This window comes from Sylvia atricapilla, chromosome 26 (assembly GCF_009819655.1).
Source record: "Sylvia atricapilla isolate bSylAtr1 chromosome 26, bSylAtr1.pri, whole genome shotgun sequence".
Lineage (NCBI taxonomy): Eukaryota > Metazoa > Chordata > Aves > Passeriformes > Sylviidae > Sylvia > Sylvia atricapilla.
Window position 1 is genome coordinate 3,848,469 of NC_089165.1, and position 27,768 is coordinate 3,876,236.

At 63.0% G+C, this 27,768-nt stretch overlaps 5 protein-coding genes across 5 annotated transcripts in view; 4 read left to right on the plus strand and 1 right to left on the minus strand.

Annotated features, from left to right (window-relative positions):
• UBA52 (ubiquitin A-52 residue ribosomal protein fusion product 1) overlaps positions 1-27,768 on the minus strand; it is a 196,724-nt gene that overhangs the window by 118,186 nt on the left and 50,770 nt on the right. The window lies entirely within an intron of this gene.
• LSM4 (LSM4 homolog, U6 small nuclear RNA and mRNA degradation associated) lies at positions 116-7,600 on the plus strand. Its single transcript, XM_066336074.1, has 5 exons — positions 116-521; positions 713-754; positions 861-959; positions 3,710-3,893; positions 6,077-7,600. The coding sequence occupies exons 1-5, from the start codon at positions 519-521 to the stop codon at positions 6,163-6,165; spliced, it is 417 nt and encodes a 138-aa protein (XP_066192171.1). The 5' UTR covers positions 116-518; the 3' UTR covers positions 6,166-7,600.
• Positions 12,295-13,865, plus strand: JUND (JunD proto-oncogene, AP-1 transcription factor subunit). Its single transcript, XM_066336396.1, has one exon. The coding sequence runs from the start codon at positions 12,423-12,425 to the stop codon at positions 13,365-13,367; it is 945 nt and encodes a 314-aa protein (XP_066192493.1). The 5' UTR covers positions 12,295-12,422; the 3' UTR covers positions 13,368-13,865.
• Positions 16,692-17,723, plus strand: LOC136371784 (protein CIST1-like; the record flags this gene model as incomplete). Its single annotated transcript, XM_066336059.1, has 3 exons — positions 16,692-16,953; positions 17,374-17,519; positions 17,617-17,723. Coding segments are annotated over 3 exons (453 nt in total), but the record flags the coding sequence as incomplete, so codon positions are not given.
• On the plus strand, positions 20,987-27,705 carry PDE4C (phosphodiesterase 4C). Its single transcript, XM_066336394.1, is given in 16 exon segments — positions 20,987-21,050; positions 21,053-21,242; positions 22,892-23,080; positions 23,164-23,200; positions 23,311-23,375; positions 23,486-23,535; positions 24,088-24,200; positions 24,309-24,402; positions 24,834-25,012; positions 25,103-25,201; positions 25,275-25,439; positions 25,526-25,625; positions 25,708-25,862; positions 25,945-26,067; positions 26,238-26,420; positions 26,501-27,705. Coding segments are annotated over 16 exon segments (2,307 nt in total). The 3' UTR covers positions 27,002-27,705.

The following is a 27,768-nucleotide window of genomic DNA, read 5'->3' on the forward strand; positions in this document are numbered from 1 at the left end:
CACTGAGCGCGGCCCCGCCCCTCGCCCCGCCCCGCGCCGCCCGCGCCCGCCGCTTCCGCCGTCGCGCCGGAAGTCCCGCCAGCGGGACGGCCTGGAGGCCTTTACCCGTTACCGAGCAGCGGGAGCCTCCGTGCAGCAAGAGTGGTTCCCGCTCGCTCGTCTCAGCGCGGGATTTGGGGGCGGGCGGTTGGTTAAATAAAACGCTCACCGTGAGCCTCCCGAGGGGTTTCTTGCCTGGTTGTGGGGGAGCACGAAGCTGGGAGCGGTACCGGGAGGTCCGGAGCGCGTCTGGTCCGGTGCCGGCGCGTCCCGTCCCGGGCGGTGCCGCCGTAAAGGCGCGGACCGAGCGGCGCGGTGCGGCCGGGCCGCGATCCGGGCTCTGATTGGCTGCTGCGGGACCGCGCCGCGCTCCGATTGGCTGCGGCGGGACGGCGCCGCGTTCTGATTGGCCCCGCGCGGAGCCGGGGGCGGTTTGAGCGGCAGCGCCCGGCGCGGCGGCGGCTCCCGGCTCCGGCACGATGGTGAGCGGCGGCAGCGCGGCCGGGGAACGGGAACCGGCCCAGGGAGGAGGATGCACCGGAGGGGAGGGCCTGGCTTGTCTCTTATGCATCCCCCTGCCCGGCATGGCGTGCCCGGTGCCGCGCTCGGTGTCCCCGCCGGTGTCCCGTTGTCGGCCGGTGCCTGAGGCCTTTCTTCTCTTTTCCCCCCGCAGCTGCCCTTATCCTTGCTGAAGACGGCGCAGAACCACCCCATGGTGAGTACCGGCCTCGGGGCCCAGCCCCGCTCCCGTCGCCGGTGCCGTGCGGGTGACACCGGGCACGTCCCGGTACCGGCGCCTTTTGACTGCTTCTCTCCCGTAGCTGGTGGAGCTGAAGAACGGAGAGACGTACAACGGGCACCTGGTGAGCTGCGACAACTGGATGAACATCAACCTGCGGGAGGTCATCTGCACATCGAGGGTAAGGGCAGGGCACCGGGCACCGGGCAGGGGACACCCACGGGGACAGCGGGCACCGGGCAGGGGTCACCTATAGGGAGCCCCTGGCACCGGGCAGTGGTCACCCAGGGCAGTGTCCAGGGCCACCGGGCAGTGGTCACCACTCATTGTGTCCCCAGGGAGCGACCAGGAGCAGGCAGGGGTGACACAGCCACTGTCACCCCAGTTTCTGTCCCCAAAGGTTCCTCTGTCCCTGCAGCCACAGGGACAGCCCCTGCCGTGGTTCATATTGCTCTTATGGAAGCCTGGCCCTCTGCCTGAAATGCAGATGTAATATAATTATTAGTCGTGTTCATATAATTATTGATTAATTCATTAGTGTCCATAATGAACGAGCATTGTGTATGTGTGCAGGGGACTTTCTGCATGTCACAGGGTGTCCCTCATCCCCCTGTGTGAGGACTTGGGGGCCCTGTGGTGTGATGCTGATCCAGGTTTCCCAAAAACCAGAGCCCTTGCCTCTCCCAGGCAGCCTCAAACACCACAATCTCAGTTATTCCCTGTCTCTCCACATCCAGCTGAGGTCACCCACTGAGGCTGTCTGGGACCTTTGCCCTTGGCCAAAGTTGCTCCAGGAGATTGGGATCTGTGTTTTGGACTTTGACCTCCATCAGAACTGTCTGGTCTTGTCCCTGTGGGAAGCCCAGATGGATGGAAATCCAGCTGTTGTTGTGCTTTCCCAGCCCTGGAATGCCAGAGCTCCACGGGAGCAGCTGACAGGAATCCTTGTTCTTCCAAAAATCTCCCTGCAGTCCCCTCAGGTCCCCGTGGTCTCCACGGCAGGAGTTTGGAGTGGTGTTACTGGGGCACATCGTTGTGACAGAGGAGACACCCTGAGTGAGGCTTGGGAGGGAATTTGGGAATTTGTGGCTGGATCTTGGGTCATGGTGGGACAAGGAATTTAGCAGGAGGACTCAGAGGATGGGACAGCAAAGCTTTACCCGTGCCCAGGACACAGCTGATGATTCCTTTTTCCTTGGAAATTTGCTTCCAAAGGCTCAGTGCTCTGCCTGAGCAGCAGCTCAGGTTTTATTCCCTCTGGGTGATCTGGAGGGATCAGCCAGACACGGAGACGTTGGAGCAAGTCCAGGATGATCAGAGGCATGGAGCAACTCTCCTGTGGGGAAAAGGCTGGGAGAATTTGGGAAAAGGCTGGGAGAATTTGGGTTGTTCAGCCTGGAGAAGAGAAGCTTCGGGGTCACCTAATTGTGACTTTCCAGTGCCTGAAGAGGCCGACAAAAACACGGAGAGAAACTCTGGACACGGGCTGGAGTGACACAACTGACAGAGAGGGCAGGGTTAGGTGGGATTTTTGGGAAGGGATTCCTCCCTGTGAAGGTGGTGAGGGTTTGGGATGAAATTCCCAGAGAAGCTGTGGCTGCCCCATCCCTGGAAGTGTCCAAAGCCAGGTTGGACAGGGCTTGGAACAACTTGAGGTAGCGAAAGGTGTGGAATTGAACGATCTTTTAATCCCATTTAACCCAAACCATTCCACGATTTTCTGATTATACAACCTGCCACACACATCAGGGCAGCCTCAAACGCCCCCAAATCTTGGGTGAAGGTGGGATCTGGTGACACTGGCCGCTAGATGGCACGGGACAACGAGCTGGGAGCCTCTTCTTTCCCAGGAGTGGGGGAGACCAGAAGGAGGAAACCACGGAGTCTGGAGCTCCAGCTTCCTGCATCCCGAGCCAAGGAGCAGCCAGGCACATCCAAGGCAGGGTGGGGTGTCTCTGTGTCTCTCTTTTGGAAAAGGGAATTATTGCTCCTCGTTCTGGGCTTGCCCGTGCAGGCAGAGCTGCCCCAAATAACTCCCGGGGCGTGTTTGGGCTGGAAGCTGCTGTCCCAGGAGAGCAGGAACGGGGCGTGCTGGTTTCACCTCCTCTCCTGGGACATCAGGAGTCGGAGATGCGCATCAGGACGGGCGGGTTGGAGCCATCCCAGCTGCAGGCAGGAGCCAGGAGCCAGGAGCCAGGACGAGGCGGGTCCCAGTCCCTCCTCTCCTCCCCTGGTTACATCATGGCCAAGGGAGTTGTTTGTTCCGAGCTCCGGGGGTTTTCATTCCCACAACCACTGGTTGAAAACCTGCTGGGGTGAGTCCTAAGGAAACCCAGGAAAAGGCTGAAAAGTGTCTGAAAGCAAAGCGAGGGAGGTGGTTGATTTGAAAATGAGCACCTGAAGGTTTTATTTTTTTAATTCTTTATTTTTTTATATTAATGTGTGAGCTCCTTATATCCCTCAGCTGCTCTGGAGGCTCACATCCCACGGCCAGCTGGCTCCAGAGCTGCCTCACTGCTCCTTCCACACCCCAGAGGAGTGAAGGAGTGGGGTGACTCCCAGCTGCAGGAGAATCCCAGCCACAGCTGCCTTTTTCTTAGCAGATTTGGGCTCTTCACCACCATTTTTAACTCTCTTGCCTCACTTTCAGTTCCCCTCTCGTGCCAGAGGGGAGGAAGGGCCTCGTTTCCTCACCCTCCTCCTCTGACATTTTCTGCCAGTGTTTGAGGGAGCTGTGGAACAAATTGAAACTAGAGTTTGTGTTTTGGGGGAGTTAAACCCCTTCTCCTTTTTCACAGCTGCTTACAGATAATACTCCCAGCAAAGACTGCTGGAGCTGTCACCCTCTCCAGAAATGGCTCAAAAATACCCTAAAAATGACCCAAAAAACCCTAATTTTTGCTGGTGGCCTCACGTGTTGCTCCCCAACAGGATGGGGACAAGTTCTGGAGGATGCCAGAGTGTTACATCCGTGGCAGCACCATCAAATACCTGCGGATCCCCGACGAAATCATTGACATGGTGAAGGAGGAGGTGGTGTCCAAGGGCAGAGGCCGTGGTGGGATGCAGCAGCAGAAGCAGCAGAAAGGCCGTGGGGTTGGAGGAGCTGGCCGAGGTAAAAAAAAAAAATCCTATTTTTTTTTTTTTTTTAAATTTTATTTTTTTTCCCCCCAGCTTGGAGAGGAAGGGGAATTAAATCCCTCTGCCTTTTAAATTCCCCCCTTTTTTGTTGCAAAGTTTTAAAAGCCAGGGCTGTGTCTGGGAGAGGCTGGAGCTGCTCCTGAGGCGGGATCCAGTCGAGCGAGTGCGTAAGGCAGCTCCTGCCAAGGAACAGGGAGGATCCGTGCCAGGGATGAATTCCCTCCTTCCTGGGGTTGGGCAGGAGCTTGGGAGAGTCTGAACTTGACTGTTTCAGCTCCTCCTGACTCATTTTGGAAGCCTGGCCCTGCAGAACTGTAGCTTAAGCAAGGCCAAGAGGAAAACAAAAGGCTGTTCTGGGTGAAAAAAAAAAAAAAAGTGAAAATAGACCAGGTTCTGCCCATGGCAGTGGGAGGAAAAAAAATCATCTTCTCCTCACCTTAAAATGGAGCTTGGGATTTCCTGATTTGTTAATGAATTTAAATTAAAAAAAAAAAAAAAAAAAAAAATGACAAAACTATCTGAGGGTTTTGAGTTCCTCCTGAAACAGGAATAATTCACGTTTCTGATAAAGGGGAGGTTGCCACTTGGGAAGAAGTAGGTCACAAAAACAGCCCTTCCCATTTCACGGGGTTAGGTGATCCCAGGACAGTTCAGCTGGGGGATATGCTGCTTTTTTTTTTATTTTCCCCCCTCCAAATTATCCCTCTGGAAGCCTGGGAGGCGTTTCTCTGCTCTCCCCTAATGCCACATCGTTGGGATTTGTGGTCACCCCACAACCCCGGGGCTGCTCTGGGCAGTGAGGAGCTTAAAAATCCTGAACTAAAATTTGGAAGTTGCCCCGGGGATGGGGACAGGGAGGTGTGAAGCCTTTTTTTGGAGAGCTCTGCCTTGAGGAGCTGCTTTGGCTGTGCCAGGAATCCTGGCAGGACAGGTGGGATGGACCTGGGGCCATTCCTCCCCTCTCCCCGAAATCTCTGCTGCTGCCCCCTGGAAGTTCCCACTTGGAAATGACCTTTTCCAAATCTGAAAGAAGCCCTTTTTTTATTTTTCTTTCCCCTCTTTGCCTTTGCAGTGTCTGGAGCACTTGGCACAGGAGGGAGGGATTTTTTTTTTTTTTTTTTTTTTTTGATTTTTTGGGATAAACACCAAAGCCACACTGGGTTTTTTTTTTGGTTTTTTTTCCTCTGCTGTGGCAATGCCCACCTTATGGGGAGCTCCGAGGTGGAGCTCCTGCTTGTTTCCATGTAGCAGCCTCAATTTGCTGATGGAATATTTTCAAGGGAAGCTTGGGCATTTGCTAATTAGCTCAAAGGTTTGGCTCTCATTACCGAGACATGAAGAAGGGAGGAGGGGAGAAAAAAATTAAAAAAAAAAAAAAAAATAAAGGCAGGACAATTTTGTTGGGAGGCCAGCAGGCAGGAGGGAAGCTGTAATTGTGCTCACAGTTGAAAGGATTATTGTTTCTGACACTGGTAATCCTCCTCCTTTGACTTCTTGCTTGCCAAACTCACAAGTGCCCAGCTTTTGCTCCAGGAGGAGCATCCCAAGCACTGCAGGGTTGGGAATAATTTATGTTTTGCCTCTGGTTTGGGCACGTCTCCTCCTCTTTAGAGAAGCTCTTGTTGGGCTGAGACTCCTTTGGGCTCTGCCTTTTGTGCAGCAGGGTGGATCCACATCCCTTTATCCCCAGGATGGGATTTTGGGGATGAATCTGAGGGCTGGGCTCAGCAGCTCCTGTGGTTTTGGGACTGAGGATGCTCATCCCAAATCCCTGTGTCCTCTCCAGAGCCAAGGATTGCTCTGTCCATTTTTTGAGTTGCCCTCACAGCTCTCAGGATTTTAAATTTGTCGCTTCCCTGGTTCCATTTTTGGGGATAGAAACTTCAGTTTACCACGAGATTTAACATTAACCATGGAGATTGACACACCAGGGAGATGCTGCTGAAGTGGAGGGGGGAATGAATTGATGCACCTTCTAAAATAAAAGATCTGGGACTGGAAAAGGAGAAGTCAAAAAAAAAAAATCACATTTCTGCTTCTAAGGCTGAAAAAACCAAACAGTTTTGTTTTTTTTTTTGGGTAAAACATGAATAACTGAAGGTGTAAGTCATTTCTGGCTTGCAGGGACTGTGTCACCTCCTCCTTTCTGCTCCACAGGTGTGTTTGGAGGCCGTGGCCGAGGGATTCCAGGCAGTGGAAGAGGCCAGCAGGAGAAAAAGCCAGGCAGGCAATCAGCCAAGCAGTGAGACGTCTGCACCCGGGCCGGGGACAGAGTTTGGGTTTTTGTCACCTCAGGGTTGCCACGTGTCCAAAAAAAACGTTCCCTCTCTCCCCTTCTCTCTTCCATCAAAATCAGAGCCCAAATCATGTTCCTGTGGAAGCCCCTCATGCTTTAATCCAGTGGAGTTTCCACTCCTTGTAGTCAGTAAATCATTGGAAATGTTATTTTTTTTTAAAAAAAAAAATTCATTTGTGGTTAAGGACCGAGGTTCTGCCTGCTCCTGAGAGTGAATTTTTTCAGGCTCACCAGGTTGAATTTAAGATATTTTCCTGTTCAGAGGTACCAGAAGGAAGGCAAACACTTTCTGGATTGCTTGGATTTTGGTATTTTGTTTTTTGGGTTTTTTTTTTTTTTTTGAATACTTGAAGCTCGGGAAACTCGTTTTGTTTGTAACAGATGTGTTTTGCTTTAAAAACAGTGAACTTGAGGATGTTGTGTCTGTACGTGAATTGTCCTAAAGGTTTGGGGTTTTTTGGTTTTTTTTTTATTTTTAAACCAACAAACTTTTAAGCTATTGATTGCTTTTTCCTCTCCTGGCCAGTGAGTTCTGTTTCTCCAGTGGTTTGGAGGAGGGATGAACATGGGCCTTCAAGGCTGGTACCCAAGAGAGCTTTGTGACAAATGAGCATTTCCCAATTAATTGATTGCTAATTCGACTTCAGATTAGAAGTTTCCTTCAAAGGAACAGGTTTTTGTTTTTGTTTTTGTTGGTTTGGTTGTTTTGGTTTGGGTTTTTTTTGTATGAGGCTGGTGCCCCCCTTATTCCTCACAGGGGATTTAATTTTAATTTTTTTTATTTCTATTTTTTTTGGAAAAGCAACTCGAGTTGATTTCCGTGGATTTATTTCACCTCCCCCCTTTACTTTAAAAACTCTCTCCCTCCTGCTGTGACACCGAGTCCTGAGAACTCTGATGAGATTTCTCAACCTTAATTTCTTCCAGTACCTGGTGATTGACCTCACTTGTACCTGTCACTTCCTTCTCCCAGCCAACAATTATCTTCCCTTGGGGACACAGGCCAGCGTGTGAACGTGTCCCCTCCTGCAGCTTCAGGAAACTCCTGGGAATTCCCAGGTCAGGTTGCTCCAGTCTTCCATCCCATGAGCAAAATACACCCTCAGAATATCCTGGCTGATCCAAATTGAGCTCCTGCACGAAGGGTGTGCCTCAGCTTCCCTGGATGGATGAATTTTGGGAGGGGGGAGAAAAAAAAAATGATATTGTGACTTGTTTCGAGCAGGTTTTTGGGGGGGTTTGGACAACTGGTTCTCATCTTGGAACCTCTGCCATCGCCACTGTACTGAAAAGGAGTGAAGAACATGCTTTTATAGACTTTATTTTTTTAATGTTTATAACACTGGGCGCAGTGGTGAGCGAGAATAAATCTCCAGCCTCTTCCAGCCTCCTCCTCCCTCTGTGTGTCTGTGATGCTGCTGGGCCCTGCCTGATCCAGAACCCTTCCCCTGAGCCCTGGAATTGGGGATGAATCCCCAAACAGCCCGTTTCCAATACTCCAAGCCACGTTTTCTCCGTGGAGCTGTTCCTTGTGGAGGCTCCGTGCTCATCCCAGGGCTTCTCCCAGAGAGCCAATTCCAGGGGATGGATGGGGTGATGTGTCCTCCCCTCCTGGAAAAGAAAAAAAAAAACAAATCTTGTGGCATTTTAACAAAGGCCAGGCTGTGTCAGACTTTCCCTTCCCGAACCTGCTCCCTCCCTTCGGATCCCTCCAGCCTCAGAGGCTCCGTGTGCTGCGGCTTCCCCGCTGGAAAGGGAAAACAGCTCCAGCCCCGCTGGGATTGAAGGGTTTTTTTCTGGCAGGAGGAGAAATCCTGACTGCAACAATGGGACCTTTGGCTCCAGCTCCGGGGTAGAGTCCTCCTGGCTCCTTATCTCCTCTGGAGGTCAGCTGGTGGAGCTCGTTAAATTCTGCGTTTTGTTTAATTACACCACGGCCTTTAGCAGCGTTCCCCGCCCGCTTTTCCATTTTCCACCTCGGCAGGAATATTTTTGTCCCCACAAAGGGCAGCCGGGTGGCAGATGGTTCTGCTGGAAGGGCATCGATGTGATGCTCAGCTGTCACTTTGGGGAGTTTCTACCCCAAAAATAAGTGTCTGGGGCTGTCCCTGCCCCTTGGCAGAGCGGGGAGGTTAAAAAAAAATAACAACAACAACAAAAAAATTAAAACAAGGAGGAGCGAGATAAAAGCAACAACCAGAGAGGAGAGGGAGGAAAAAAAAATAAAGGTTTGAGGCTGGCTGCCAGCGTGGGTGGGTGCAGAACCTGGCAGGACCAACGCGTCCCGCACGGAAAGACCCAGCAAAGGGCACCCTGGAAAGCCTTCCCGGGATTATTTTGGTGGCAGTGGAGCTGGTGGCAGCCGCGGGTTTGTGTCTCTCCGACAGCCCCACGGTGACTCAGAAGTTCTGAGGCTCGCCGAGGAGGCAGCACAGGAATAGTTACACACCAGCGACGCGGAGGGAGTGGCTGCCGAAATATTTCAGGGCTGTGCTAAGCAACTAAAAATACACGTCAAACCCTCCTCCTCCTCCTCCTTTTTCCTTTTTAAATCTGTTTTCTTTCTTTCTCTCTTTCTGTGTGGTTTTTTTTCCTCCTTTTTTTTTTTCTTTTTGAATTCTTGGTTTTGATTGTCGGAGGCCCCTGGGGGTTCCTCGGGGACAGACAGGGCAGGTTTGGGGACAGGCAGTGGCACAGCTGTGACTTCTTGTTTTCCCGGCTCGGTTCCTCTCTCCGTGCCTGTGGCAATGACTAAGAGGCAGCTTCCCTCTGCGTGCCCGGTGCCTGCCGTGCCAATCCCGGGGTGCAAACCCTGCCTCTTCCCCTTTCCAGGGGACGTGGATTGCACCCCTGGCAGCCCACGGGCACCTCGTGTCCAGCCCACGCTCTCAGTGTCCAGTCTGGAGCAGGATCGGGCCCCTCTGGTGTCGTGGAGCTGGTGGCACCCAGGGGATGGTCCTGGTGGCGATGTTGGAGGACAGCAGGAGCCGTGAGGATGCTCTGGTGACCGTGGCCTTGCTCCAGGCTCACTGCTGAGCGGTGGCACGGGGCTCATCCCAAATCCTCACCCGGGGTAAATACAGCAGATGGCACGACACTGTGACTCAGTGGGTGCTGACGCCTCCGGGAACAGCAGCCTCAGTGTCCCCGCCGTGGGGACAGTGGCACTGCCACCAGCCGCCTGCACGGGGACCTCCCCACGGGTCTGTCCTGGCGGAAGGGGCCGCTGATTCACGCCCCTCATTAAAGGCTCATTAAGAAAATGAAGCTGCTGGCTCGCTGCAGGCGTTGTGTTCTCGGGTTGGGGACACGCGGGACGAGCAGCAGCGGTGACACGCTGGGCGCAGGTGGCGCGGGGACACAGCGGGACGTACCCCGGGGATGCTGCGACCCTCGCGGGGGGGGTTCGGGGGGTTGTGCCGTGGGGCCGGAGCTGGGCTCATGGCTCATGGCTCACATCCCCTGGCCACTGGCCAGCCGCTCATCCCCGGAGGCCCCGGGGCCGGTTGGTTCCTCCGTGAGCTGCTGGAAGCACCGTCGGTCCGAGCTGGTTCTGCTCGCCCCGGTTTCGCTGGGTGCACGGGTGGGTACCCGCGGGGCGCAGGTGCCCAAGGTGTGTCCCCGCCCTGGGGTCCCCAAGAAGGGTTAGGACAGGGGAAGGGGAGGAATTTTTTACCTCCCGCCCTGGTCCCTGTCCCTGGCCGGCCGGGTTTGGTCAGGATGGAAAGTCTGAACCTGCCGGTCCGGCCGCGCCCCTAATGAGGGGTTTGGAGAGGAAACGAGGACGGCGGCTTCTTCACCTGGGAGCTGCTCGCCCCGGGACACCGGCACCGCCACTGCCACCCACCCTGCGACAGGACACCGGCGACAGCGGGGGACACAGAGCCGGGGCCGCTCTGCGTTAGCTGAGATTTAATGAACTGCGTTTATATGGGATTTAATTAACAGCAGTTGTTCGGGGAGGAGAGGGTAGATCCCGGTTGTTCCTCGTGCCTCAGTTTCCCCAGTGGCAGCACTGCTCTGTCCCAGCCCTGTGTTGGGTGTCACCCGTGTCCCCTGAAGCCAGGGCTGTGCTGTGCCCTGTGCCATGCTGTCCCCACGCCCCGTGCTGTCCCCACACTCCGTGTGCCATCCCCACACCCCGTGCCGTGCCCCACCGTCCCCGCTGGCTGCGGTCAGCAGACAGAACGGACACACCGAGCCGGGAGCTCCAGGCACCGGCAGAACCGGGGGCTCGGGGGGTGCCCCGAATCCTGTCCCCCATGTCCCAAACGCCCAGAGCTGACTGATCGCTCTCGTTAGCGCAGCCCGGGAAGCATCTGGCCGCAGTTAGAGGCGGCTGCAGCGTCCCCCGCCCCGGTGTCCCGGGTGTCCCCGGGGCTCTCGGCGGCGCGGGGGCCGCATCCTGCCCGGTGCTGGCGATGGGGTTTGGGGGGGGACATCGGCGGCCACCGGCGCTGCCTCCCCCCGCGCCGGTGACGTCAAGCGCTGACGCCGATCCGCCCCCTCAGCCGCCCGCGGGCTCGGCCGGTGTGACGTCTGCCACCGCCACCGCCACCGCCGTTAACTCCTTCCCCGGTGCCGCCTGCACCGGGCTCGTTGTGCCCACGGTGGTGGCGCCCGCTCGGGAGTGACCGCGCGGTGATGGGGTAACCCCACTCCCGGTGAACCGTCTGCGGCTGTTCACCGGGTAAACGCCGGTGCCACCGGGACACACCGGTGACAAACATCAGGACAGGCTGTGACAAGGAGGTGTGGGGACACGCAGGAAGGGTGGCTCTGTCCCAGCAGGGGACAGGCCACACAAACCCTGCTGTGCCCGGGCACTGCCACTGCGGGTAGAGTGGCCTGTCCCGGTCTGTGTCGCACGGGTGGTGGCCTGGCTGTCCCCAGAGGTTCCCGTGTGGCCCCGTGGCGGGGTCTGGCCCAGTGCGTTTATTTATTTGTTGTAGTCATCCTACAGCCGGGGACCGGCTCCGGGCCACTGTCCAGTACCAGGGCCTGAGCCGGTGCCCAGTGGCCAGCGCTTGGCAGCCAGTGCCCGTGCCAGGGACAGTTCTGGTGCCGGTGCTGGTACCTAGAGTCCAGTGCCAGGTGGCCGGTTCCTGTGCCCGGTTCCCATTCCCGGTGCCTGGTTTCCGTGCCCAGTTCCCGGTACCCTATGCCGGTGCTCTGTGCCTGCTTCCCAGTGCCCTGTGCCCGGTTCCCGATTCCCAGTGGCCAGTTCCCGGTGCCCAGTGCCCCTGCCCAATTCCCGGTGCCCTGTGCCCGGTTCCATCCCGGTGCCCGGTTCCTGATTCCCAGTGCCCAGTTCCCGGTGCCCGGCTCCCGGTGCCATTCCCGTGCTAAGTTCCCGGTGTCCTGTGCCCGGTTCCCGGTGCCGTTCCCGTGCCCGGTGCCCTGTGGCCGGCTCCCCGGTGCCATTCCCGTGCCCGGTTCCCGGTGCCTTGTGCCCGGTTCCCGGTGGCCTATGCCCTGTGCCCGGTTCCCGGTGCCTTGTGCCCGGTTCCCGGTGGCCTATGCCCTGTGCCCGGTGCCATTCCCGTCCCCAGTTCCCGGTGCCCGGTTCCCGGTGGCCTATGCCCTGTGCCCGGTTCCCGGTGCCCGGTGCCATTCCCGTGCCCGGTTCCCGGTGCCTTGTGCCCGGTTCCCGGTGGCCTATGCCCTGTGCCCGGTTCCCGGTGCCGTTCCCGGTGCCCGGTTCCCGGTGCCCTGTGCCCTGTGCCCGGTGCCGTTCCCGTGCCCGGTGCCCGGTTCCCGCCCCTCCCTTTGTGCCCATCAGCCCCGGCGGGACGCGCGCCGCGAGGCCACGTGACCGCCCCTCCCCCGCGCTGACGTCATCCCAGGGCCCCGCGCGCTGTTGTCCCGTTTATCCGCCGGTCGCCGCGGAGACGGGCCCGGGGCGTGGCCGGGGCGGGGCGTGGCCTCCACCCCGCGGAGGCGGTGCCACGCCCCGTATGCAAACGACGGCGGGCGAGGACGTCATCTGCAGCCAATGGGATCTCGACGCGGTGAGGTCACCGCCACCCGCCGCCTATTTAAGGGGGCGCGGGACGCGCGGCCGCGGCAGACGCGTGTGCGCGCGCGCAGGAGCGGGGCCGCGGCCGGTGCGCACCGGGCGCCTCCCCCGCCCTCCCCGCCCCGCGCTCGCCCCGGTCCTCCCCCCGCCCCGGCGCCGTTTCCCCCGCAGCCGGGCGGGGGAGGAGGATGGAAACACCCTTCTACCATGATGATGTGTTGAGCGGCCTCGGCAGCGGCTTCGCCCCGTCCTCCGGCAGCAGCGGCCTCCTCCTGCCTTTTCCCGGCGGCAGCATGATGAAGAAGGACGCGCTCGGGATGGCCTTACCGGAACAGGTGGCGGCAGCGCTAAAAGCTCCCGGCGCGGCCAGCGGCGACGCGGCGGGGCTCATGGGCTCGCCCGATTTGGGGCTGCTCAAGCTGGCGTCCCCGGAGCTGGAGCGGCTCATCATCCAGTCCAACGGGCTGGTCACCACCACTCCGACCAGCGGCCAGTTCCTCTACCCTAAAGCGGCCGCCTCCGAGGAGCAGGAGTTCGCCGAGGGTTTCGTGAAGGCGCTGGAGGACTTGCACAAGCAGAACCAGCTGGGCGGCGGCGCGACGGGCAGCGGCGGCGGCGCGGGCGGCGGCGGCGGGGGAGGAAGCGGCGGCGCGGGCGAGCTGCCCGCCGCCGGGATGGCCCCGGAGCCGCCGGTTTACGCCAACCTCAGCACTTACCCGGCCGTCAGCTACGCCGCGGACCCCGGCCCGTTCGCGGCGCCGCCGCCGCGGCTGCCGCCGCCTCCGCCGCCGCCTCCGCTAAAGGACGAGCCGCAGATCGTGCCCGAGGTGCCGAGCTTCGGGGAGAGCCCGCCGCTGTCCCCCATCGACATGGACACGCAGGAGCGCATCAAGGCGGAACGGAAGCGGCTGAGGAATCGCATCGCGGCCTCCAAGTGCCGCAAGAGGAAGCTGGAGCGGATCTCCCGGCTGGAGGAGAAGGTGAAGAGCCTCAAGAGCCAGAACACGGAGCTCGCCTCCACCGCCAGCCTGCTCCGCGAGCAGGTCGCCCAGCTCAAGCAGAAGGTGCTCAGCCACGTCAACAGCGGCTGCCAGCTCCTGCCCCAGCACCAACACCAGGTGCCGGCGTACTGACCCCGGGGGACCCGAGCCCGGGCACGGACAGAGGGGTCCCGGGCAAGGACCCAGGGGAGCGGGGGGAAGCGCCCGCCCCGCCCCGGGCACGGACCCAGGGGTCCCGGGAATAGACCGAGGGATCCCGGCCACGGACCGAGGGGAGCGGGGAGAGCACCCGCCCTTATCCCGGGAACGGACCGAGGGGTCCCGGGCGCGGACTGGGGGGGAGCGCCCTGCCCGCCCCGGGCACGGACTGAGGGGTGCCGAGGGGAGGAAGAAAAGCGATGATCTCTCCATCTCCCCGGACACAGACTGAGGGCTCTGAGGGGAGCACCGGGACCGGCTCCGGACGGTGGGCACCGAGCGCTCCCCGCGCACGGACCGCGGGCGAAGCGAGAAGCCGGGGGGAATTCCCCATCGCGCACGGACTGAGAGGGGCCCGGATCGCTCCTCCGGAGCCCCTCCGCGCCCCACACATTCCAGTCAGGTCCCAGTAAAACCCCGCGACACGGAGAATTGTGCTCTGGCTGTTTGCTGCGCCGGGATGGGCCGGGAAGGGACGGAGGGAAGGGGCGGCGCGGGCAGGAAGTGGCGCGGCCGGGTGCCATCTTGGGGTGCGGGGGGACCAGCCGGTTTTGGGGAGCTTTAGGGGGGCGATGGGCATCGGGGAGCAGCGATTGAGGCCCCTCCAGGGCTGGCAAAGAGCCCCTGAGAGGGTGGAGGGTGAAGGGGTCCATGGGGTTGTTGTTGTTATTTTTTTGGGTGGGGGGTGTTGGGGGTAGTTGGGAAAGGGTGGAGGATGTTGTGGGGAGGGGGTAGTGAAAGGTTGGGATGTTGCGGGGGGGGATATGGGTGTATTTGGGCCGCCCTGGGGCTGGGGGTCCCCGTGTTCGAGGAGGTGGGCGAGAGGACCCCACTGCTGCTCCTGGCTGTGGCTCTGCCCTGCCAAAACCCTCTCTCCGTTTTGGGGAGGGGGATTCACCGACACCCCCCTGTCCTGGCCCCCGGCGCTCACCCCGAGGCACCCAGCGAGGCCGGGCCTCCTCTGCTCCTCCCAGATTTCCACAACCTCCTCGGGCTTCCCGGCACCTCGATGGCTCCTCCTCCGTGTCCCCGCCACCTGCGGGGCGCCATCCCGGCGAGCAGCACCCCGGGGACCCTCCCTGTGTCCCCGGAGCCTTTGGGGACACTGCCGGCGGCAGCTCCAACCCTTTCCAGCAGCGGGATCGCCCCCGCTCAGCTGTAGGAAAGCGAGGGGGGGTCCCTTGGTGGCTCCCCGGGGACCCCGGGCTCGGTGCCGGGCCGTGGGTGGCTCCCCGGGGACGCGGTGCCACCGGCCGCGGTTTCTCCGGAGGAAGAATCGTGCTGCGCCCCCCGATGTGCCAAACCGGCACACAAAGACGGGACGGGGCAGCCACCTGTCCGGCCTCAAGTGTCCTTGTGTCGCCAAGTCCCCACATCCCATTGTCTCTGCATCTTCATGACCACAGCTCCCTTTGTCCCCGAATTCCCACGGTCTGGTGTCCCTGGATCCCGGTGTCTTCACTTTTCCCAGATCCCTTTGTCCCCAGATCGCCACATCTCGATGTCCCCACATCCCCTGGTCCTTTGTGCTCACTTCCCGGTGTGTCCCCACGTGTCCCCGGAGATGGCGGGATGCTGCGGGCAGGGCTTGGCTCCCGGTACCGGAGGTGAGGGGGGGTCTCTCACGGCCCCGGGGTGGGAGATGGGCGGGGGGAATTTTGGGAGGTGGAGTTTTTGGGGGGGGTCCTCCCGGTGCCCGCCGGCTCCCGGCGCTGCGATGCCTCCCGGTACCGACAGGCGGCGCCGCGGGCGGGGGCGCCTCCCCCGGGGCGGGTAAAGGTGGCGGCACCGGCACCGGCACCGGCCGGAATGGCCCGGGGAGCGCTCCGCCTGCTCTGCTGCGCCGCTGCCCTGCTCCTTGCCGCAGGTACCGGGCACCGGGGAGGGCTCCGCGGGGTCCCGGTGCCACCGGGGGGGGGGCTGGGTGCTTCCCGGTACCACCGGCTGCGTGGGTGTGTGGGCTCCCCCCGCCCAGTTCAGGGTATCGGGAGGAGCGTCCGGGGCACCGGGGAAGTTCGGGGAGGTGACCACGTGTTGCATCACCCCCTAAAACTCCCCCCAAGGCGGCTCAGTGGGGCACTGGGGGGGTCCCGTGTCCCGCCCGGAGCTGGGGGTCACCGGGGGGCTTCACCGGCTCCACGGGAGCGCCAGGCTGGAGCGGAGCACCCTGCCCCTCCCAGAGGCCGGTGTTGCCAAACCGGCTGGTCCTGGCACGGGTACCCTGGCACCACCTCGGCACTCCCGGGGCAAAGGGCTGCCCGGTATTCCGTGCCACTGCGGGCCCCCCGTTTTCAGTCAGAGCTCCCCGCACCTTCCCTGCACCCCGAGGCGTCTCGGCTCACCCATCCTGGCTAAAAAAGGGTGGCGGCTGGGTGGGGATCCTGGCAGCTGGGGGGACCCCCCCTCAGCCACGCCGGGCTCTGCCAGGGGACATTTCTGCCCCGTGTCCCCCTGGGGCCAGTCCGGACTTGCTGCTCCTCTTGTGCAAACAGGATTTGAGCAGATAAGGGGCACTGCCAGGCAAACCTGCTCTGTCCCACGTGGCCGCGGGACAGTCCCCACCACGCCTGGCCCTGAGGGTGTCCGGTGGGTGCCACAAGGGCTGGGTTGGCACGTGTCCCTGTGCCGTGGCACTGCCCGCTGCTGCCACGCTGCTCTGCTTGTCCCCAGCAGCGCTGTGCCCGTGCAATGACAGCTTGGGAGGTTCTTCAGATTCTGGATTCCTGGGAGTTGATACTGGCTAAATCCCAGTTTTCTGTGTGATAAAAAACACCTGGGAAATGTGAGGCCGGGAGGTGGGGCAGGTGCTGCTGCCCTGCCAAGGGTCCTGCCGTGTCCTTGCTGACCAAGTCTCTCCTCCAAGGTCCGGGGCCAGGACGTGGCACTGATCGTGTCCTCCCAGTGTCTGTGAACAGCTCAGGGACACCATCTCCATCCCCTGCAGCCACAACCACCAGCCAGGGGTCTCACAGCACGATTTGGATTGTCTCTGACTCAGAAATAGTCAGTACAGCTCCATCCAACAGCACAGCATCAACATCTTCAGCTCCTCCATCCAGCCCAAACACGACATTAACTCCATCCAGTACCTCAGGAGCAGCACCAAGTCCAGCATCTCCATCCAGCTCAACCACGGCACCAACAGCATCTTCAGCATCTTCATCCAGCACCACCACAGCATCAACTCCACATACCTTGACATCAGCACCAACGCTGTCACCTCCACCCAGCACCACCCCACCAACTCCATCATTTCCATCCAGCGCCACCACAACTCCATCTTCGACCAGGTCACCGGGATCAACACCACCTCTGACAGCCTCATCCATCACCACCACAGCATCAACTCCATCCCACACAAACGTCTCCGGATCCACGGAGCATCCATCCAACTCGACAGCAACGCCAGCCCCATCCTCACCCAGGCCCTCTGGGGCTGCTTCTCCCAGCTCCTCCACACCCACCGTGAGCCCAGGCACCACCAGCTCCAGAACGACAGCAGTCACTGGCAGCACAGCGGGTAACTCTGGTTAGTGCCAGGCTGGGGGACACTGGGCAGGTGGGGGACCTGCACATGGGCATGGGTGCCCCCCTAGACCCCCCACTTGGGGCTGCACTCACAGGGTGGCTCAGGGGTGCAGCCCCAAGGTGAGCCCAGACCCCCCCTGGCTGCTCCCCCTTATTTGGGGGGGTTGTTGAGGGCTCCCCTTTTCTCCCCCAGTCTCTGCCAGGGGAGCTGGAGGGCCCAGAGCTGGTCCCCCATGAGTGGAGGTGACACCAGAGCTGGGTCTGTCATGGCTGGGGTGGTGACAATCAGGGTGACCGGAGCCAGTCTTGAGTCACTTTTTTCTCTGTGGTGCTTGAAGGTTGGGCACGAGTCAGTGGGGGGCAATAACGGGGTGCCAGGGGCAATAACGGGGCGCCCATCTCACCCCCACAGAGCAGCACCCCACTGAGCTGAGCCCTGGCGTGGTCGTCATCATCTCCCTGGCCGTGTGCCTGCTGGTGGCAGGGGGGGCCGTGCTGCTGGTGCGGTGGTCCCGGCGTGGGACCCCCCAGTTCCAGCACCTGGATGAGGTGCCCATGGTGCGTGGGGGCATTGGGGGTGGCGAGAGGGGTTTGGGGGAGGGCACCGGGTGTGGGGTGCAGACTCTCAGCCCTTTCTCTTTCTGTTCTTCCCCAGAGCAAAGTGATGGAGGGGTCCTCTGGCCCCCCCACCCCCAGCTGACCCCCCTGCTGCAGCCCCCCCGAGCTCCCCACGCTGCTGAATAAAGAAGCTGCTGCCCTGGTTCTGGTTTCCTGTCTGCCATGTGCTCTGCAGCCCGCCCGGGGAAAACCCCTGCTCCCGGGGGGAGCCCCAACCACACTGGGGGTCCCCCCCCGGGCCGGGCTGGCGGCCCCGGGCTGTTCCCGGAGCGGCGGGGTGTGTGCGGGATGAGCGGCGCCGGTGGCCGGGCCGGGCTGGGGGGGCCCCCGGGCGAGGTGGGCTGGGAGGGAGGGAGCGAGCGGCCAGGCACGCACATCGCCTTCCTTCTGCTCCGCTGCACTCGGCCGAGGCCGCGCTCGCCGCGAGGACCGGCCACCGGTAAGGGGCTGCCGGAGGGACCGGGGGGCTGGCGGCGGCGGGACCCCCGTGCCGGCCATCGGCCGTTCGTGGGATCGGGATGAAGCCGCTCCCGGTGCTGGCAAATCCCCCCGGGTTCGGTCCTGGGGGGGGCTCTGCCGTGTGCCCCGGTTCTCGGGGGCGGTGGGTGGCCGGTGTCCGAGGTGGATCATTAACGTGGCACCGGGGGGTTCGCGGCTCGGTGGGCGCTGCGGGCGGGGGGCAGCTCCCCGTGGCCTCAGATCCACGTCCCTGTCCCCATCCAGCCCACCGGAGCACCGGGAGTGGGGCGGGGGGATCCTGAAACCCGAGGTAGGGCCGTGCCCCGGTGGCCATAAATCACGGTGGGGAGGAGCCCCGGGGTGTCCCGGCCCCGGGGTGTCCCCGGGGTGTCCCCAGCCGCGGGACGGGGGGTCCCCACCTGCGAGCCCCTCCCGGCCGCCGCTCCCGGAGCTCCCCCCACAGGGACGGCGATGAGACGGAGCCGGACAGCGCTGCCCTTCCTCGGCGCGGAGGTGAGACCGGCACCGGGGACTACCGGGGGAGGGCGAGGGGTGTCCCGGGGTGCGATGGGTGTCCCCGGTATGAGCGTCCCAGCGCCGGGCCCCCGGGCAGCAATAACCGGGCTGGCGGCGTTGAGCGGGAGTTAATTATCCCCTTAATGGGCGGTTAATTATTATTCACCTCTGCGTAATTGCGCGCCGGCTCCGGGGGTTTTTCCGGCGGGGTCCCGGGGGAAGTCACGGGGGTCCTCTCCGGTGGCGGCGGGAGAAGGAGGAGGAAGAGGAGAACGGGGCGGGGGGGGATTCCCGGTGGCTCCGCGCTCTGCGGGAGGAGCCGCTCCCGGCGGTGCCTTTCCCCGTGCCCCCCTCGCGCAGGTAACTCCCCGGTAACGGCGGGCTGCAGCGCCGCACCGTGTCCGGCAGGGGGCGCCAGCGCGCTACCGGCGCTCGGTACCGGCGGGGGCGGGCGGGGGGCGCTGCCCGGGCGGGACCCTCGGCCCGGGATTAGCAGAGACCCCCCTTGGGCCGCTCCCCTCGCCCCTCACCGCTGCTCCATTTCCCGGCAGCGCTGCCGCGATCCCGCCGAGGCCGCCCCCTCGGGCCCGGCACCGGCACCGGCGGTGGGCGCCGTGCGCCGGCGATTCTCCGGGACCCCGTTGCTGCCGCCGCTGGGTTGCCGGTTGGCGGAGGCGGCCCGAGGCCCCGAGCCCGAGGCTGCCCGGGTGGTGTTCACCATCGAGGAGAGCGGCCCGAGCAGCGGCGATGAGTCCGAGCCCCCCCGGTAAGGGCGGGATGGGGAGCGCGGAGGTGATGGCCCGGTGGCACCGGGAACGGGTCACCGGGCAGGGCACGGCCGGCGGGGCCGCTCCCGGCTTCAGCACCGGCGGCCGGACAGCGGCACCGGGGCACAGCAGCCGGTGGGCTGGGGACAAACCCCTCTGTCACCGGCCCCGCTGTTCCAGCCCCGGGATGTCGGTTCTGATCACCGTGTGTCCCTGTCACCTCCCCTCAACGCTCCTGTCCCCCGCTGTCCCCACCTCACTGCCCCTGTCACCCCCATCCCTGTCACCCCCATCCCCCTTTTTCCCACCACCCATCCCTGTCCCCATTCGCTGTCCTCACCCTCCTCCTTGTCCCCATCCCGTGGCCCAGCCAGAGCCACCACAGGGCTGGCCTGGCCCTGCCCGGGGTGACCTCGCTCCCTCCCGCAGTGGCTCTGGCCCAGCCGTGCTGCTGCAGGGCTATTTTTGGGCCATTCCCCCTGTCCCGTGCCTCTCCCAGCCCGGCTTGTGGGGACAGCGAGGAGCTGGCACAGCGCAGGGACATGGCTCTGGTGTCACTTGTCCTCCACCCCTGCACAGACACGTGGGGACAGTGACACTCCGATAAGGACTGGCTGTCCTGGGGACTGGGAATAGCTGTCCTGCGGCCAGCCCAGCCTCTGCTGCCCAGGGCTGCTGGCTGCCAGCCACCTCAGGGGGCTCTTCCCTCTCCCCTGGTGTCCCTCTGTCCCAGCATCTGTCCTGATGTCCCCGTAGTCACGCTTGCAGTTCATTGAAAGCAAAGGTGACCCTTCCAGGACGCAATCCGGTGGGGTTTGGGGTCCCCATTGGTGCTGTCGTGGCGGGGGAGCCTGTTGCTGTCCCTCCTGGCTCCCGGCCAGCTGCTGGATGTTTTTGTGGCCATCAGGAACAGCAGGTAGCCACATCCTGCTGCATCAGGCTGGGCAGGTGCCAGCTCCCATTGCCAGGCCAGTGGGTCCCCCACAGTGTCATTGTCACCTGATGCTCCGTGTTCTGTTCTGTGGCTCCAGGAGGGGACAGCACCAGGGAGGGGCTGGGGCACGGTGTGGGGTGGCTTTGGCTCTCGCAGGTCCCTCAGTGGCACCGTGGCATGTCCCTACCACGTGTCTGGGATGCTCCAAGCTCAGCTGTGTCCTTTGGTGGCACCGTGTCACAGCCACACCGTGTGTCCAGGATGCTCCGTGCTCAGCTGTGTCCCTCAGTGTCACCATGGCACAGCCACACTGTGTGTCCAGGATGCTCCGTGCTCAGCTCTGTCCCTCACTGTCACCATGGCACAGCCACACCGTGTCCAGGATGCTCCGTGCTCAGCTCTGTCCCTCAGTGTCACCATGTCACAGCCACACTGTGTGTCCAGGATGCTCCGTGCTCAGCTCTGTCCCTCACTGTCACCGTGGCGCATCCCCTCTGTACATCTGGGTCCCCGGGGGCTCCGTGGGCCATTTTTGCTCGTGTCCAGGCGCAGCACCCCGTGCCCTTTGAGGAGCAGCCGCCGCCCCGGGGACAGCAGGGTGGCCGGTGGCACCGGGCCAGCGAGGGCCCACGTGCCCGGGCCGCCAGGCACACCGGGGGGGGACCCGCTCCCTGCGCCGGCTGCCGGAGCCAGACAGTTGTTTAATTTCCCAGGCGCAGGGCGGGAGGGGGATGGAAAGTTTCCCGGGGCTGCCGGGGCCGGGACGGCCGCACGTTTCCTGCTCGGCACCGGGGGCGACGCGGCGTCGCCGCCGGCCCGGGGCTCCCTGAGACGGGCCATGCTGCCCAGCCCGCCCCGCTCGCCGGGGGCTTCTCCGGCCGCGTCTCCCCGCGCTTCCCCCCGCAATTCCCCCGTCTTCTTCAGGAAGCTCCTGATGAACCAGAGCATCCGCCTGCAGCGGCGTTTCACCGTGGCGCATCCCCTCTGGTAAGGAGGGGACACGCTGGCGGGTCCCCGCGGGGTTGGGTGGCACCAGGTTGTGCCGCCAGGGATGGGGACAGTGCCTCCCCCCCGCGGAGTTGTGGCACGTCCTCAGGGCTGTTGCGGGCCCCGCGGGGACGAGGAGGGGACAGCGGGTTGTCCCCACATGGTCAGGGGGCTGAGCCGGGGCAGGGGGAGCCGCCGGAGGAGCGGGGCTGAGCACGGACACACTCATCGCAGCGATGGCCAGGCAGGGGTGACCCGGTGGGGACAAAAATCAAGGCACCAACCCGCCCGGCGCGGCTCCTCGCTGCGCTCCCCATCTCGGAGCTCGCTGGGGTTGGTTTTGGGGCGCCGTGGGGCTCTCAGCACATCTCTCCTCGGCAGCGACAACATCTATTTATAGCGGCCCCGGTCCCCCCCCCGCCCGCCCCGCCACGGACACCGCTCGGAGGTCATTAACGCTGAAACGAGGGGGGTTAATTAGGCACCAAGCCCGTGGCAGGGGCTCTTGTCCCCCGGGGCTGTCCCCTGCGGTGACAGCGGGGTCAGGGGTGGTGGCACGGGGCCGGGAACAGACGCGGGCATCACCCCGCGGGGCCGTCGGAGGGACAATGGCGCTTTGTGTCGCCGGTACCATCGGCGATGGGAAGGCGAGGCAGGAAAACAAGGGGGCTGCGGGATGGCATGACGCGGTGCCGGCTGGCACTGCCACCGCCGGGGACGGCCCCGCCACAGCCACCGGCGCTACCGGAGCGGGACGATGCTGCCGGGCAGCCGGTGCCCGTCCCGGAGGCACTCCTGTATCGGGTAGGTGCTGGGCTCCAGCTGGGGACGCGGTGGCCTCAGTGGTGGCATCCGCGTTTTCTCGGTGGTTTTTGGGGGTGGCTCGTCCCCGTGCTCACGGCGGTGGCGGCTGCGGGAGGGGACAGGCTCTGGATGTCCCTCGCTGTGTCCCCTGTTGCGTGCAGCCTTTCCCATGACCCCCGGGGCCAGCAGGGTGGGTGAGGCGGCCGTGGCCAGCTTGGGGACACCGCAGGGTCACCATCCCTGTCCCCTGTCGCCCCCTGAGTGCACACGGCTGCCAGGTGACTCCGGTTGGGGTGCCCCTGGGCTGCCGCCAGCGTGTCCCCAGGGGCCGGGGCTTGGCTTCTGCGTCGGTTTCTGTCCTTCGATGTCCCCTGGCTCGGTGCCGTGGCTGGGATAATGTCCCCTCCGTGGGACACGGCACCTCGAGACGGGGTTGATGGAGGCTTTGAGGCTCCGAAGGACTTGGGACCGTGGTGCTGGTGACAGGTACGGGGAGGGACAGGCAGGAGCCAGCCCTTCCTGGGGTCTCTGGAGTTGGGAGCTTCAGAGCAGTGGGTCCTGTCCCACCTGGGTGGCATGGGACAGCCTGGCTCTGTTCGTCATTGTCCCAGCCCCCAGACTGTGCCAGCAGGGAGGGTCCATGTGCCCGGAGCTGTGCCCGTTCTCAGCAGCAGGTGGAGGAGCCAGCAGGGCCAGACTGGCCACCAGTGTCACCACAGTGTCACCGAGGCAGAGTGTGCTGGGCACAGCGAGATGGTGGCACAGAGAACGCCACAAACCCGGCAGCATCCCCTGGGCTGAGGTCGCTGTGCCCCGTGCCAGCCTTGTCCCCTGTCCCCTCACAGCTTTGACCTGGAGAATGGCCCCCCCGGCCGGAGCGCGCTGGACCCCCAGGCCAGCCCGGGCGCGGGGCTGGTCCTGCAGGGCACCTTCTCCCACGGCCAGCGCCGAGAGTCCTTCTTGTACCGCTCCGACAGCGACTACGACCTGTCCCCAAAAGCCATGTCCCGCAACTCCTCCATCGCCAGCGACCTGTGAGTGTCCCCCCGCAGCCCGCGTCCCCTGGGACCCCCGTTCCCTCCCCGAGCCTCCCCTCACACTCCGTGTCCTCCCGCAGCCATGGAGAAGACATGATCGTCACACCCTTTGCCCAGGTAGGTGCCACCGCTGTGCCCTGGCCAGGAGGGGACACGGCCTGTGCCCAGCGCTGGGGTGGGTGTTTTGGGGGGCTCCGCACGACCCCAGCCCCTTCTCGCCCCCCCAGGTCCTGGCCAGCCTCCGCACCGTCCGCAGCAACCTGACCCACCTCCAGGACCGCGCTGGCATCAAGTGAGCGGGCAGGGGGCGAAGATGTCACCTGAGCGGGGACCCCAACCCACGGCAAGGACGGGGCACCACTGCGGGGGTCCCAGGCACTCAGCCCCCTGTTTTTTTCACAGGCGAGGATCCAGCAGCAGCCTGCCCTCGGGGAGCAAGGCCAACCTCTGCGGTGAGTGCCGGGGGGAGAAACGGTGGTGGGGAGATTTTTTGGGACGAGCCGGCTGTCGCTGTGTCCCCAGGCTGTGTCCCGCCGTGCCCTGGGGGTGCGACAAAACAAAAACTCCCCTTCGCCCCAAGCCAAGGCAGAGCTGCGGCTTTGCCCTTCGGGATCCATGTCTGGTTTTCGGCAGCTCCTCCCGCCTGGCCGCCCTTCGCGGCGGTGGAAAAGCTCCCGTTGACGTCAAACCTTCCATTAATAAAACCCCGGCGGTGAGCGGGGCCCCGCGGGAGCCCGGCTGCCCCCGGGGCTGGCTGTCACCCCACGGGACAGCGTGGCACGCCGCGTGCCGGGGGCCGCCACGCCATGGGGACAGCCTGACGCTGCCCAGGGATGCTTGACCCCGACCCCAGCGTCCCCCCGTGTCCCTCGCCGCCCCGATTTGGGGGTGCCGTGACCCCTCATGCTGGTGAGCCCCCGGGATTGGTGCGGCACCAGCGTCCCCGTGGCGGGTGGCAGCGCGGCCGGAGGGTCCCTTGCCAAGCGGGCGGGTGCCCCCAGCAGAAGATGCCCACCAGAAGCTCTCGCGGGAGACGCTGGAGGAGCTGGATTGGTGCTTGGACCAGCTGGAGACGCTGCAGACCAGGCACTCGGTCAGCGAGATGGCCTCCAACAAGGTAAGGCAGCACCTCAGGGTGACCCTGGCGGGCATGGGGACACCAGAGACACCCCCCAAGACTGTCCTGGCAGCCCCCCACACCGCTGACCCTGCCGACCACCCACAGTTCAAGCGGATGCTGAACCGGGAGCTGACTCACCTCTCGGAGACCAGCCGCTCCGGGAACCAGGTCTCCGAGTACATCTCCAGCACCTTCCTGGGTGAGGAAGCCCCTGCCCCAGGGTCACCTCCCCGCTGGCAGCAGGGTGGCCTTTGTGTCCCCAGAGAGCTGGGGTGCCCACAGGGATGATGCCAGCGGGAGGGTCCCACTTGCTGCTTGTGGAGGAATGGAATGGGGGGGACCAGGGGGGGTTCCCAGGTGTCCCAGTGGGATTTGCTGCCTCGGAGGTGTCACAGCATTTGTCCTGACTGGCAGTGGTGGCTCATACTGGTGTATACTGGTGCACTGGGGCTATCCTTGTGTGCCTGGAGGAGTGTCCAGGCAGATGTGTGGATGGGGCTGAGGTAAAGCACCGCAGCCCCCCAAATTGTCACAGTATGACCTGTGCCTGTCCTCAGCGTGACCGGGGGGAGATGCTGGCAGTGAAATTCATGCTCCTGCCCCGCTCACGCCCTCCCCGTGTCACCCCAGACAAGCAGCACGAGGTGGAGATCCCCTCGGCGCTGGCGAAGGACAAGGAGAAGGAGCGGAGGAAGCGCCCCATGTCCCAGATCAGCGGCGTCAGGAAGCTGAAGCACAGCTCCAGCCTGGCCGCCGCCGGCATCCCGCGCTTCGGGGTGCGCACGGACCGCGAGGCGCTGCTGGCCAAGGTGGGCGCTGGCGGGGGTGACCCCCCACCCTGAGCGTGGTGACCCCAGCACCAGCCCCCCCATGGATCTCTGTCCCTCTGGTCCCCCCAGGAGCTGGAGGACACCAACAAGTGGGGGCTCGACGTGTTCAAAGTGGCTGAGTACTCGGGGAACCGCCCGCTGACCGTCATCATGTACAGCATCTTCCAGGTGAGCGTCCCGCCAAGGGATGTCCCTGTCCCTGTGCCCGGATGGGGACGAGCCACCTCCTGCCTCCCCGCAGGAGCGTGACCTGATGAAGACCTTCCGTATTCCCGTCAACACCTTCATCACCTACATGCTGACGCTGGAGGACCACTACCACGCCGACGTGGCCTACCACAACAACCTGCACGCCGCCGACGTGGCGCAGTCCACGCACGTCCTCCTCTCCACACCTGCGCTGGAGGTGATTCCTCGTCACCTGAGGCCACCCTGAGGTGTGCCCTGGCGGGGCCGTGACGTGTCCCCGGTGACTTTTCCCACCATTTCCAGGCTGTCTTCACGGACCTGGAGATCATGGCTGCCATCTTCGCCAGCGCCATCCACGACGTTGACCACCCCGGGGTGTCCAACCAGTTCCTCATCAACACCAGTGAGCTGGGGCACAGGGATGGAGCTGGGGGATATTGGGGGACCCCAGGAGTCACCCCGGGGTCACCAGTGCCATCTCGCAGACTCGGAGCTGGCCCTGATGTACAACGACGCCTCGGTGCTGGAAAATCACCACCTGGCCGTGGGCTTCAAGCTCCTCCAGGAGGAGAACTGTGACATCTTCCAGAACCTGAGCAGGAAGCAGAGGCAGACGCTCCGTAAAATGGTCATCGATATGGTATGAGGGGGCTGGACCACCCCAGGGTGGGGTCTGGGCTGAGGGAGCAGGCTGAGACCCGTTCCCACCTCTCCCTGCCCAGGTGTTGGCCACGGACATGTCCAAGCACATGAACCTGCTGGCGGATCTGAAGACCATGGTGGAGACCAAGAAGGTGACCAGCCTGGGGGTGCTTCTGCTGGACAACTACTCCGACAGGATCCAGGTGGGGTCACACACCTCTGGGGGGGGATCCTTCCCAGCACTGCAGGTGTCCATCCTGGCTCTGGCCTGCCGGGATGTCCCATTCGGTGCCACCACCTTCCCAAACCCAACGGGGTGGCACAGTGTGGGTGGCTCTGGGGGACAGAGAGGACACGGTGTCCACGCCCTCAGGTGCTGCAGAACATGGTGCACTGCGCCGACCTCAGCAACCCCACGAAGCCTCTGGAGCTGTACCGGCAGTGGACCGACCGCATCATGGTGGAGTTCTTCCACCAAGGAGACCGGGAGCGGGAGAAGGGCATGGAGATCAGCCCCATGTGTGACAAGCACACCGCCTCCGTGGAGAAGTCACAGGTTGGGGGATGGCAGCTTGGGGACAGGCCAGGGAGGATGCAGGGCCGGGCAAGGGGGGCTCAGCTCTCTGCCTTCTCCAGGTGGGATTCATCGACTTCATCGCCCACCCGCTGTGGGAGACGTGGGCCGACCTGGTGCACCCCGACGCCCAGGAGCTGCTGGACACGCTGGAGGACAACCGGGAATGGTACCAGAGCATGATCCCTCGCAGCCCCTCCCCTCCACCGGAGGGACCCGCCGTGTCCCCCGGCACCACCGACAAGTTCCAGTTCGAGCTGACGCTGGAGGAGGAGGAGGAGGGTGAGTCGGACACGGAGCTGGAGGGAGCCGAGAGCCCCTTGGACGAGGATAACAGCGGCTCCAAGACGCCGGGCACGGATGACTCGGAGTCTGCCGACACCAAGCGCCTGTCCCCCGGCCCCGGGGACCGCGACTCGCCTGTGCCCCGGCCCAGGGACGTGGACAACCGGCGGGTGCTGGAGGACGGTGGCAGCGGGTGCTCCGTGGCAGGGCCTGAGGGCAGCCAGGGGCTGTGCCTGGACACTGAGGGCAATGTCACATTCCTGTCCCTGGGCACGTAGCGGCCCGTGGGTCCCCTCACCGCTGAGGGGACGTGGGACTGGGCACTGCCCTGAGCTGGCACTGGGGAGCACTGGCGGTGTCAGGACTCAGAGGCACCCAGGTCGTGTCCCCGTTTGGGAGCTGGGCAGGTCCTGACTGTACAAGGACGCTGGTGGCCTTCTCCCTGCTCCCAGCTGTGGGAAAGGTCCCTGTCCCCTTCAGACGAGGCGTGGGGACACTGAGCTGTGACCCCAGCCCAGCCCTGGGGACATCACAGGGCTGCAGGAAGGAGCATTCCAGCACCTTTCCAGGTGTCCCCTTGCAGGACAGCAGCCCCACGGTGGGATGAGGTGGGCGAAGGGTGCTGGTGACACCCCCAGCACGAGGCACCCCCAGGCACCAGTGCACGGCACGGGCACGACTCAGTGGTTTATTTATTTGGGGATAGGTTCACTTTTTAAAAAGCCTTTTGTAGCTCACTTTTTACTACGAGCCTCTCCGAGGCTCACACACACCATTTTTGGGGCGGAAAGATGCATTTTTTTGGAGGGAGGAAAGCTGCGTTTCTGCTCTGTGATCACTCCAAATGCCATTTGTATGTCACATTTCGGACCCAGGCGGCTGCTGCCACCCCTCCCATCTCCGGTGTCCCGCCTGGGGCAGGCTCCTTTGGGATTCTTCCTTCACCTTCCAGAGATTAAACCCGGGTTTGTTCCACCCTAAACATGAGCCTTGTAAACGCCTCTTTTGTGTCACGGGAGCCGCAGCCGATGTCCCCAGGGAGCGG